Below are 12,644 nucleotides of genomic sequence, written 5' to 3'. Positions count from 1 at the left end.
AAAGCAAGCATAGATGAATTTGAGATAGACATGGTTGGCCTGAAATCTGGATTTCCGCCAGCAGTGCTTTGCAGCTCGAGCACAGGAGCAAAGGAAATATACTGTGGAGGATATCCAGACCTCTGAGTTAGTGGTTTGAGATCTGCAAAGGGATAGGGGAGTGAGAAATTGGCTTCAGAAGAGTAAAATTTTGTCCTCAAGTAACAAATACGAATTTTTTGATATATGTCCTAAAATGAATTTCATTCATGTTAATTTATTTATACATGTAGTTATAAAGATATATTCATGCTCAGTTTTCAGAGATAACAATAGTGACGGTAAGGTCCTAACCATGCATGTGAGTGTATCAGCGAAGACCTATATGAGGCTGATGCTCCCTTCCGCACTGATTGCACATAAAACTAGATCCTTGCTACACTAATGGATTGGTCTCCTAAAAGATTTGTCTCTGTTTTCAAGCCTGCCTCTTGATATCTCGGTCTTTCTAAAGCCTATGCTCTAAGACATCAACCTTTTTCTCATTTGCTGCCTCCAGGCTGGTCTGTTTGTTGCCATGCTCTTACGTTAGTGCACAGTTAGAGTGCGTTATTTGAGACTGCCTTACATTATGTCCTTGAACCGTTTATTCTGCTCTCTCAGCTCTGCATGTGCTCACTTGCAGTTCACCATTTGCCAGGTGCTTGTAAAGGTGATTGTCGGCCATCCTCCTTAAATATCCTGCCCAACAGAGCTGTGTTGCTGTGAGCACTGCTTCAGTACTGGTGCTCTAGACCTCATTCTTGGTACTCCTGGCCTGTCTTTTGATGTTGGGTATTGCTTGTAGGTGAGACAAGGTTCAAGTCTCCCAATCATATAAAAGATTGGTGCCCACAACGGTCTTTCAAACTGGAAGGAGCGTGGCTAATGGAAAGGACACGGACCTGGGAATCGGAGGACACGGGTTCTAATTCCGGCTCTGCCCCTTGCTTGCGGTATGACCCTGGGCAAGTCACTCAACTTCTCTGTGCCTGAGTTTCCTCATTTGTAAAATGGGGATTCAATATCTGTTCTCCCTCCTACATAGACTGTCAGCCCCATGTGGGATAGAGACCTTGTCAAACCTGATTATCTTGTATGTATGCCCAGCGCTTAGTACAGTGTCTGGCACATAGTAAGTACTTAACAAGTACCATAAAACAAAAATGATTATTAGCGTTTCAGTCTGAAATGGAGCTTGGTGCCCTGTTGTCTCCATACTCTGTCTTGTAATCTGTTGAAAGTTGGGCTGGTCTTTTTCATTCTGTTTTCTACCTCTTTGTTTAGCCATTGTTGCATAGTGCACTGCCTATGAAGCAAAATTTGGCAGCAGCATTAAGTTCTGTTTTGCCAGTGAAAATCCCTAGCTGTGTTTAGGGTTTCCAGAGTGTAGTCTGGTGTGTAACTTTTGGTTTCTGTTGGTCTAGAGATAGTTGCACTGAATCTGCAAACTGATTCATACCATTTACATATCTTCTTGCACATATGCCTCAATGGAACACCCAGTCCTTCTAAAACTTAGGGTTGCTTTCTTGAAAAACCCCACAATAAAGAAAACCTGATCTGTAGTATTCCCGATGGTCAATGCTTTGGGCATGAACCAAGCTGTTTTTCCTCCACATTGTAGCAACCTCTATCCCAACAGGCTCGTTTTGTCAGATAAACATTTCCTAATTCCCTGCAATGTTCTAGCCAAGACGTGTAGTGAAAACATACACTCTGGCAGAACTGGGTGTACAGTCATCTGCATTTAGCAGTTCCTTAACCACTTTCTCAAATTTTTTGATGATACAGCCCATTGAGCTGAAAGAGTTTCCCGGTGGAACGTAACACTTTATGTGACACAAGGCAGGAGTAGGAGCAATTTTGGTAACAAAGAACTAAAGAGTGGATCTGAGTGGACCCTAACTAAGAATGGGTCTGAAATTACTGAATTGATGGACAAAGAAGTATAGGTGTACCCCAAGTTGCAGCCAAAATACTTGGAACCCAGTGATACATCCTGCACTATTTGCTGATTACCTAAGCCCCACCCCAAATGTTTTGTCCAGTTGTTGCTGGTAAATCAATTCCCATCCACTCCTTCCCGCCTTGCCCTGCTCCTTACACCCTCTTCCCTGCTCCAAGTGCTTTCCGGCCCCCATCTTGTACCTCAAACTGAGCCTCCTGCCTTCCCAGTCTCCCCCCAAAACCCCGTGCTCCAGTAATTGTTTTCTTTGTTTGAACCTTAATGTTATCAACAGCTGTTGTTGTGTGTATGGCCACCGCTAACAACCACATCATCTAGCCCTCCCTTTTCCTTCCCCACTACCTTGCCCTGTCCACGAGAACGGGAAGGGGGAGAGATCTGGGAGGAACGGGGGGAGTGGCAAGTTGGGGGGGGTGGGGGGAGACTGCTTGGGAGCAGACCATCTCTGTTGCTATGATTAAAATTGGAGCAAAGAAAAATATAATTGGAGCGAGGGCAGGAGGGGGAGAAGGAATGGGACTGGAAAGAGAGTAGGATGGGGCCAAGTTGGTAGGCATGAGGTCAGCAGGAAAAACACTAGAATATGGGGGGGGGCAAAATTTTGACCTACCTGTAGGGCTTAGTCATCATGTCAGAGCTGGTTCTGGAATGGACCCTAACTAATTGCATGTAAGCCTATGGAAAAACACATTTCACAATACAACCACATTTTGGAGGAACATAACCCAGCTCAGAATGGAGTAGGGCTGTAATATTACCTTTCAATAACTAATATAGACAATGCTGGAGCTCTTTAAGGGAAGCAAACAAAAAAAAGAATAGGCTTAACACACTGACTCTATATACTGTAGGCATCCCATATATACCGTTAACTGGTGTTGTTTGGAAACAAGGGAGAGTGGAGATATGGTTTCAATTCCAAGAGAGCTTTCTATCAATGAATTAATGGTATTTATTGAGCACTTACTGTATGCAGAGCACTGTACTGATCACTTGGGAGAGTACAACATTAAGAGAGCCAATAGAAACAATCCCTGCCCTCAAAGAACATCTGGGAAGGTGCCCGAAGGAGGTGGGATTTTAGTAGAGTTCTAAAGAAAGGAAGGGACAAAGTCTGAAAAGGAAGACATTCCAGACAAAGGGGATGGGATATGCTAGTTATTGTCTCTTATTAAAGTGCTACTAATGCCAGTTAGTAACACTTCAATAAGAAAAAAATAACTAAGCCACCCAATTCTAGCAGCAACAACTGCATGCCTGCATAGCTGTAATAGAAATTATAACCCTACTCATGATCTACCCCTATCTTCAGCAATGATTACATTTTTGAGATGGAGAATAGTTCCATCTCTTTTCATATTTTAACCAGGGCAATAGTCTTCAAAACCAGTACATACCAGGAGTATCATCGGCCTTTTCCATGTTGTCAGTCCTATGATTCCAGAGAGGATCACCTGCAACAATAAAAATGAGATATTTCAGTAAGACACTTTGTCACCCCACCTCTATTGTGTAGACCTCTGGACTCCCTGATGTATTGAGAAACCCTGGTATTTTAAAGAGTCCTAAAATACAGTATTGATACCGGTGGAATCAGAAGTTAGACTAAGTCCTGACAAGTTAATTAGATACTGAGTGCTGTTTCATGGCTTAACCCACCTGAGGTTTCATCCCAACCAGAATTTATAGTTAGAAAAACTGAATTCTTCTGATCAGAGGGAATCTACTTATTTAACTAATGGAAAAATGTAAACTGCAGAATTGTGATATTCACCAGTGGAATTTCCACCCCAACCCAATAACTTTCTTAGAAGTACAGGATCTCACTTCAATTACCCACAAAGGCAAAATTGAGTAAGAACCACCAGTGTTTTTATTTTATTTTATTTTTCGAAACACAAAGTAACCACTGCCTTTAACCTTGGATAGGACATGGCTCCTCCCAAGAAGTTGGCCAAAGAATCAAAATAGAAGTAGTTATTCCACTATTAGATTACATTCCAATCACTGCTCAAAGCTATGAACCACTGGATGGAAAAAAAAACCATATTTGTTTTCTGTAGGGTTATTTTTTAACCATAGGTTCTCACTTGCTAATCCACGATGTTCAGTCATTCACAATTATTGTTCATTAACTGCAAATTGGAAATGGTTTTAGGTATGCTCGTTGTTAACACACAGATATGCCAGCAACACTCTTTGTCTGCCATAGAATTCAAGTGGAAAAACACAAATCTACCCTCTTGCCATCAATGACTGAAAATAACCTAGGGAAGCCAGACCACAATTTGTACTATAGCCATTTTTGCTTCAACTGAGAAAATGGAAATATGCTGCAATTTAAAGGCAAAAAGTCCCTGAATAAAAAGACTTCATAGTCAGCTCCTTCATTCAATCAATCGTACTTATTGAGCACTTACTGCGTGCAGAGCACTGTACTAAGTGCTTGGGAGAGTACAATATAACAGAGTTGGTAGAAACTTTTCCTGTCCACAATGATCTTACAGTCTAGAGGGGGAGACAGACAATAATATAAGTAAATTACCTATATGTACATAAGTGCAATAGGGCTGAGGGAGGGGCGAAGGGCAAGGGTGACACAGAAGGTAGTGAGAGAAAAGGAAATGAGGTCCTTGTCAGGGAAGGCCTCCTTGTTGGCAGGGAATGTGTCTACCAACTCTAGTATATCGTATTCTCCCAAGTGCTTAGCACAGCGCTCTGCCGACAGTAAGTGCTCAATAAATACCACTAATGGGTTGATTGATCATTTTGAGCCCTAAAGGAAATCATTACACTACCATAAAGTACAAAAGAAATGTCTGTTATTGAAATGGACTGGCTGGCTGGACCAAGGCTAGATTGAATAATAATGCTAAAGCCTGGTTAACCAAGCAAAATGGGGCAAATGTCTAGCTACAATAGTCAAACCTCAGTTATCAGAACTTAGCCTCAGTCCATTGGTTTAGGAAGTCAGCTTATAACTGTTGTCACTGTGATAAGTACAAACATTTAACCACACCACAGGTAAAACTAGCAGGTAAAATTGAGTAATCCGGATGTCAGAGAAACAAATTTCCTATTTTCCTCAATTGTATCATATTCCTTAAAATACATCTTTTAAAAAGTAAGGTGGCTTTAATAAAAGAGAGTCACAAATGGACCCCCCATAAAAGGACTAATCTCAACCTCCTCTGAAAAGAAAATCAATTCATTACTTTCCTAGGCTTGTTGCTGTGAGGCTGACTTTGCATTTTATAAATACATTAGCTGGCTTCTGTTAAAATGATCTAAATGAATGTTTAAATGTGTGTCTTCATAATATGAAGTGCCTGTGTATTTTACATATAACCAGAACCCTGTATAGAAAATTAAGAAATGTTTATCAGCCCACATATTTTATTTAACTTTCCTGCCCTCCCATAGACACTAAGATTGTAGCAAAATAAAGGAAATTTGCTGTCTCTTAAACTGACCAAACATAAACCATTACTGAACACAGATGAGCAGGTTGCTGAATATTTCCACAGTTGCTCTACATGTCAATAATCTTTCAGAAACTAAAGGGGGGGCGCTAAAATAGCCATGTGTCTCCACTCCTCCAGTGCTTGCCCATCCACCTCCACCTCAAACAGAAACTTCTACCAACAGCTTTAAAGCACTCAACTCTCCCCCTCCTACTTCACCTCATTGATTTCCTACTACAGCCCAGCCGGCACACTCCTCTAATGCCAACCTACGCACCATACCTAGATCTCACTTATCTCACTGCCAACCCCTTGCCCCCATTCTGTTTCTGGCCTGGAACTCCCTCCCACTTCATGACAGATCATGACTCTCCCCACCTTCAGGCTTATTAAAATCACATCTCCTCCAAGAGGCCTTCCCCGACTAAGGCCTCATTTCCCCTACTCTTTCACCCGTCTGCATCTCCTGTGCACTTGGAGCTGTGCCCTATAAACACCTGATACTCACTCCACCCTGAGCCTCACAGTGCTTACATACCCTGAATTCATTTTAATGTCTGTAATCTCCCCGTGGGCAGGAAATGTGTCTACCAACTCTGTTGTACTGCTCTCTCTCAGGCTCTTAGTACAGTGCTCTGCACACAATAAGCACTCAACAAATATCACTGATTGACATAAATAGACCAGCTGGTGTAGTGGATAGAGTATGGGCCTGGGAGTCAGAAGGTCATGGGTTCTAATCTCAGCTCCATCAACTTGTCTGTGTGTGACCTTGGACAAGTCACTTCACTTCTCTGTGCCTCAGTTACCTCATCTGTAAAATGGGGATTTGAGACTGTGAGCCCCACTTGTGATGGGGACTGTGTCCAATCTGATTTGCTTGTATCCACCTCAGTGCTCAGTACAGAATTTGCCCCCATCACTAAAGACATCATATAGCCCTAAACATGCCATCACTGTACCTCTAAAGAGTGAAGATAGTTCCAGTCTCACCACTGACAAGAATGGCTAGAACAATTCAGTGTTCTCAACACACCTTCTACCTTTGAAGAAGAGGCCTTCGAAAACTACACACCATCTAATATGTAAAGACGTGGTGCTTGCTCCAACTACTGGGGAAGTCTGCAGCAGCGAGAGCCCTAAACAGTATCAAAGCACTTAGACCCAATGGCATACCTGCTGAGATCTACAAGCATGGAGGGGACCAACTTTAAGCATTTACACAAACTCTTGAGCAACCTAGAGAACACTGAGGAAATGGTACAGCATCTCAAAGCATCTTACCATCATCACCGCCTTTGAGAAGAAAGGTACAATCTAGGTGAAAGAGCAGAGATCTAGATCCCTAGATAAGATTCAGGTTCTAGTCCCAGCTTTGCCACTGGTCTGCAGTGTGACCTTGGGCAAGTCATTTAATCTCTCTGTGTCTCAATTCCCTCATAAAAAGGGGATAAAATACCTACTCTCCCTCCCTCCTGTAATGAGACAGAAATTGTGTGGGACTGAAACTGTGTTTGACTCTATTATCTTGAATCTACGCCAGTGCTTAGCACATATGAAATGCCATTATCACTAATCTAATCCCAGCTCTGCCACTTGTCTATGTGACCTTGAACAAGTCACTTCACTTCTCTGTGATTCAGTTACTTCATTTGTAAAATGGGGATTGAGACCATGAGCTCTACGTGGGACAGGGACTGTGTCCAACCCGATTTGCTTGTATCCGCCCCAGCGCTTAGTACACAGAGTAAGCCTGGCACATAATAAGCACTTAACAAACACCATAAGTATTATTATTGTTATCATGGCAATTACTGAGGCATCTCATTACTTTTTATTACTGGAAAGATCCCAGCCAGAGTAGTTCAGGATTGATAATTGAAGGATATCATTGACTGAATGCTCCCTGAATTGCAATATGGCTTCTGATCACAGTTTGGCACAGTGGACCTGATCTCTGAAGCATATCAAGCATAAGAAAGGTGCAGGGAACAGCACCCAAGACCCCTACACAATTTTTAGAGACCTTACTAAAGCATTGGAAGTGACCAGTAGATCTGGACTCTGGAAATTACTTAATAAATTTAGCTGTCCTGAAAATACATCAAGGATATGAGACTTCGTGACAGCACGGATGGGCAGGTCAGAGTTGGGGGTGCCCTCTCTGATCCATTCCCCATCACCGATGGAGTAAAGCAGCCGGGACATGTAGTGGGATCGTTCAATTTATTCTACGTGGCCAGGCTGGGAGGATGTAACAAAACACCTGAGTGCTGAAGTTAGAATTCACTTCCGTATCTCTGGGAAATTCTTCCAACCTTCAACGGACCCCAAGCATCATCCAGAGTCCTAGAAATGGTCATTCGAGAATCATCGTATGCAGATGACTGCACCCTATGGACACGCATCCAAGAAAACATGTAAAGCACTTTGTCTATCGACCAGGTATTATACGGGCTAACGACAAATCTACAGAAATCTCCAGAAAAACTGAGGTGATGTATCAGCCTGCACCAGAGAGACCATACACACAACCAAAAATCTAGACTGGCAACACAGTACTAAATGCTGTCACGGAGTTCTGTTACCCAAGCCACAAACTGACCTTCGATTCACCGATAGTCAAGGAAGTAAAAAACTCAATCAAGGAGGCCAGGTCAGCATATCCTTGGGAAACCGTCAAACAGAGGATAGTGGCAGAGAGGTATTAAGTTCAGAACAAAGTAAAGGGCTACAGAGCTGTAGTGCTGTCCAACCTTCTTTACGGCTGTGAGACCTGGACTGGGCAGAGCACTGCATCCGGCTTGTGGAGCGGTTCCACCGGCGTCATTTATGGTCTCTATTCGACACCGAATGGCAGGACAGGATCTCAAACAATGCTGTTGCAGTACGAAGCCAGTCTCCAAGCAGCAAAGTTATGTTCACCTCCATGTGGCTGCACTGGGTGGGCTATATACAGAGAATGAACGACAGCAGGATACCCAAACAGCCGCTCTAAGGGGGAGCTGAAATTAGGAACTCAAAAGCATGGATTGGGCACTACAAATCGAGAAAGACATAGCTCTTTTTGAGCAGAGGTGCTATAAGAATTGAGAAACAAGGAGACAAAAGTGGAAACGGTGCCAGGTGCTGCAAATATCAAACATGTCAGTGTAACAAGGACAAGGCTTTGTTTGTGCACACTGGCCGGGACTGTGAGTTGCACATTGACCTTTTCTGTCACACACACACACACACACACACACACGGTGAATTTTATCATCAGAGGCGGCACCTCAGACTACAAAGGATGACTATATTTGCTGGATTGATCAATCAATTAATCAATAATTAGTATTTACTGAGCGCTTACTGTGCGCAGAGCTCTGTACTGTTTGGGAGAATACAACAGAATTAGTAGACAGGCTCTCTGCCTACACAGAGCTGACAGTTGGGAGGGGGTGGGCGGGGACAGACATTAAAATAAATTACAGGTAGGCAAAATGATATGTACATAAGTATTGTGGGGCTGAGAGTGGAGCAAATATCAAGTGTTTAAAGGGTACAGATCCAACTGCATAGGCAACAAAGAGAGGAGAGCGGGAAGGGGAAATGCAGGGAAGGCCTCTTGCAGGAGATGTGATTTTAGGAGGGTTCTGAAGGTGGAGAGAGTGGTGGTTTGTGGGATAGGAAGGAGGAGGGAGTTTCAAGCCAGAGGGAGGACATGGGCAAGGGATAGACAAGAGTAAGGTACACAAAGTAGGCTGGGTGTTAGAGAAGCAAAGTGTGTGGGTTGGGTTAGAGTAGGAGATCAGTGAGGTAAGGAAGAGCTTAAAGCCGATGGTAAGGAGAGCCTGTTGGACGCAGAGATGGATGGACAGCCATTGGAGGGATCTGAGAAGAGGGGAGACGTGAACTTAATGGTTTTTTAGAAAAATGATCCAGGCAGCAGAGTGAAGGATGGTCTGGAGAGGGGAGAGATTGGAGGCAGGAAGATCAGTGAGGAGGCTGATGCAGTAGTCACAGAGGGACTTGGATAAGTCCAAGTTGGATAAGTACTTGGATCAGCATGGTGGTTTGGATAGAGAGGAAAGGGTGGATTCTAGAGATGTTGCTAAGGTAGAACTGACAGGATTTGGCGACAGACTGAATATGTGCTTTGAATGAGAGAGATGAGTTGAGGATAATGCCATGGTTGCAGACATGTGAGACAGGGAGGTCAGTGGTGTTGTCTACAGTGTTAGGAAAGGTCAGGGGGAGAACAGGGTTTGGGGTGATGATGACGATGATGATGAAGAAGATATATTCAGAGTGCCTAATTAGGTCAAATGTGATGTCGGAACCGTCCTGCCAGTATCCCCCTTGGTAGCATTACCTTCCACAGTCATCATGAGACTGATTTCTTTAGGGGCTCACTAATGAGAGGCAACTAAAGCCCATGACTAGCAGCAAACTGAAACCAGGCCAGAGTTTGTGATGGAAGATCGTACAAGTCTTCCGCATTTTCACTGTGTGGTTTGAGCAGAACTCACTATCTTTTTAACATTTTATTTATGTAGAGTGCAGACTACAGAATAATGGTGTTATAGCCATGGGAGAAGAAAAACAATCTCTCCCAACCAGGTCTGTGAGCTCCTTAGAGGTTTGACGTCAAACCCAAGAAATTGATGATTCCAAAGCAGAAGATACACGCCACCAAAACATCACACTCTAAAACATCAACTCAGTCTACTGCAATAGGAAAGACTGAGTCACCTCTTAGGGTTAAACATCACTGTGGAATGCAACAATATTAAAATTCACACTACTCCAAAACAGACAAAGACACGACACCTCATGGCCAAAGCCCGGGAGTGAGAGTCCAGTAATTGGAATTTCAATTTTGACTCTGCTAACTGATCTGCAGTTAAACTTCAGGTTCTTTTGTAAAGCTACTTAACCTTTGAGCTTCATAGTATGCTAAAAGAGGAGGATAAAACTATGCAATCTCCAAAGGACATTGTTAAAGCAAATGTTTGTAAAATGCATTAGAATGAGGTAAAAAAAAATGGAAAGTTGTATAAATTATGCATTTCTGTATATGATTTGTGGCAAAACAGACTTAGCTAATTCTCATATAAAAATGCAAAACACACACGCCAAGGTTTTAACAATAGAAACAACTCAGGGGCTCTGCTCCTAGTTACTATGGTGCTATCGGAAACTTCTGACTCGTTTGCAAAAATGTCTGTATAGCTCACAGTTCCTCTATTTATATTACACTCATATTCCTTATTCAAGACCATTCCAGCTGAAGTCATGGGGTAATTTGTTTGCTTGGATGGTACAGGGTATGACCTATGTTGGTCATTCAAACCAAGAGAAGGGAGGATCTCTTTATTGGCAGTGTACTTGGGTTGTGTTTACTGCAACCTAATCTTTAAGTTAAAATGGCATTTCCACTCCAGTTCCCTAGTTTCACACCCTTATAAAACCATTACCTTGGAGCCACAAGTTTAATTTAGCCTGTCGTGAATTTTTTCCCCTAGTTTTCAAAGGATTCTATTTCAATTTTAATTTGACTTGTCTGGGCAGAGGTGCCTTCTCCATGGGAGCTGTGGGATTGGCACTGAGGGAGTGAATCCACTAAGCTTTGCCCCCACAGCTTCTGGAGCAGAGTGCCCTTGAACAAGAGCCGGAGACAGGATCAAGATGTCAGCTCCATCTTTTGCCCACAGTTGGCAGGCCACGCCCACCCTTGCAGATTCTCTTGCCCTCACCCAGGTTGCAGGGCAAGGCAAGAGGTTCCTATCGGCCCTGGGCCCCTGAGCCCCATGAAGGCAAGTCACCCACCCACACAGGCTGGGGGAATCCTCAAAGCCACTGGAGCAGTTCCTGTTTACATCTCACCAGACTGCAGGCTCTTGCCATACTCTCTGGTTGCTGCCACTGTCACCATCCAAGCAGTGTTGGCTGGTCCTGGACCAGAGACATTGCTGATCAATCTATCTAAAAGTGGTAGTTTCTGAGCACCTACTGAGTACTAAGCACTTACTGGGGCAGGGACTGTTTCTATTGCTGAATTGTACTTTCCAAGCACTTCTCTCCTCCGACAGCCCAGCCCGCACACTCCGCTCCTCTGCCACTAACCTCCTCACTGTGCCTCGCTCCCGCCTGTCCTGCCGTCGACCCCTGGCCCACGTCCTACCGTCTGACGTGGAATGCTCTCCCTCCTCACATCCGCCAAACTAACTCTCTTCCCCTCTCCAAAGCCCTACTGAGAGCTCACCTCCTCCAGGAGGCCTCCCCAGATTGAGCCCTCCCTTTCCCTCTGCTCCTCCTCCCCCCCATCGCCCCTACTCCCTCCCTCTGCTCTACCCCCTTCCTCTCCCCACAGCACTTTTATATATTTGTACATATTTATTGCTCTATTTTATTAATGATGTGCATTTATCTATGGTTCTATTTATCTATTTTGATGGTAGTGATGCCTGTCTACTTGTTTTGTTTTGTTGTCTGTCTCCCCCTTCTAGACTGTGAGCCCATTGTTGGGTAGGGATTGTCTCTGTTGCCAAACTGTACTTTCCAAGCACTTAGTACAGTGCTCTGCACACAGTAAGCGCTCAATAAATATGACAATGAATGAATGCTCTGCATGCAGTAAGCGCACAATAGATATGATTGAATGAATGAATTACATACCTAGGGGAGAACAACAGTAGCAAGACATCTGTTCCCTGTCCTCAAAGAGTTTACAATTTAATAGGGGAGAAAGATTATCTAGAAACTGTCTCCCTTTCTACACAGTAAGCACTCAGTAAGTCCCACTGATTGGTTGATTGTGTATATATAGTAGGAAGTAGGACAAATATATGAGAATGAAACAGCTGAAAGAATAATTGAATGTTTAAAAAGGAATATCTGAATAAAAATATACATATGCCCATTAGTGCCAAGGTAGAAACAAAATACACAAATGTTATGAGCAGCTATTAGGGTGACATGAGCGGGGAGTGGTCAATTAATCAGGAAAGGCTTCCTGGAGAAAAGAGGACTTTGAAGATAGAAAGACCTGTGGTCTGGTAGATTCAGGGAGAGGATGGCAAGGGGAATTCCAGGCATGAACAAGGGGTTGGAGGCAGAAGAATAGTGAATGTGGTACCGTTAGATGGTGTGCTTGGGAGGGGCGAGGAGTGTGAGAGAGTTGGGGAGTAGCAGGGAGTCCCCATACCCGC

At 43.6% G+C, this 12,644-nt stretch overlaps 1 protein-coding gene across 1 annotated transcript in view; it reads right to left on the bottom strand.

Annotated features, from left to right (window-relative positions):
- Positions 1-12,644, bottom strand: part of FAM189A2 (family with sequence similarity 189 member A2) — a 67,969-nt gene that overhangs the window by 51,678 nt on the left and 3,647 nt on the right. The window contains exon 2 of the mRNA XM_029056186.1: positions 3,385-3,441. Coding sequence (XP_028912019.1) covers positions 3,385-3,441 — 57 coding nt within the window. The remainder of the gene's footprint in view (positions 1-3,384; positions 3,442-12,644) is intronic.

Source organism: Ornithorhynchus anatinus, chromosome X5, assembly GCF_004115215.2.
Source record: "Ornithorhynchus anatinus isolate Pmale09 chromosome X5, mOrnAna1.pri.v4, whole genome shotgun sequence".
NCBI classification, from domain to species: Eukaryota; Metazoa; Chordata; class Mammalia; order Monotremata; family Ornithorhynchidae; genus Ornithorhynchus; species Ornithorhynchus anatinus.
The sequence above is the reverse complement of the archived record's forward strand: the minus strand, read 5'-3'. Positions and strand labels throughout refer to the sequence as shown.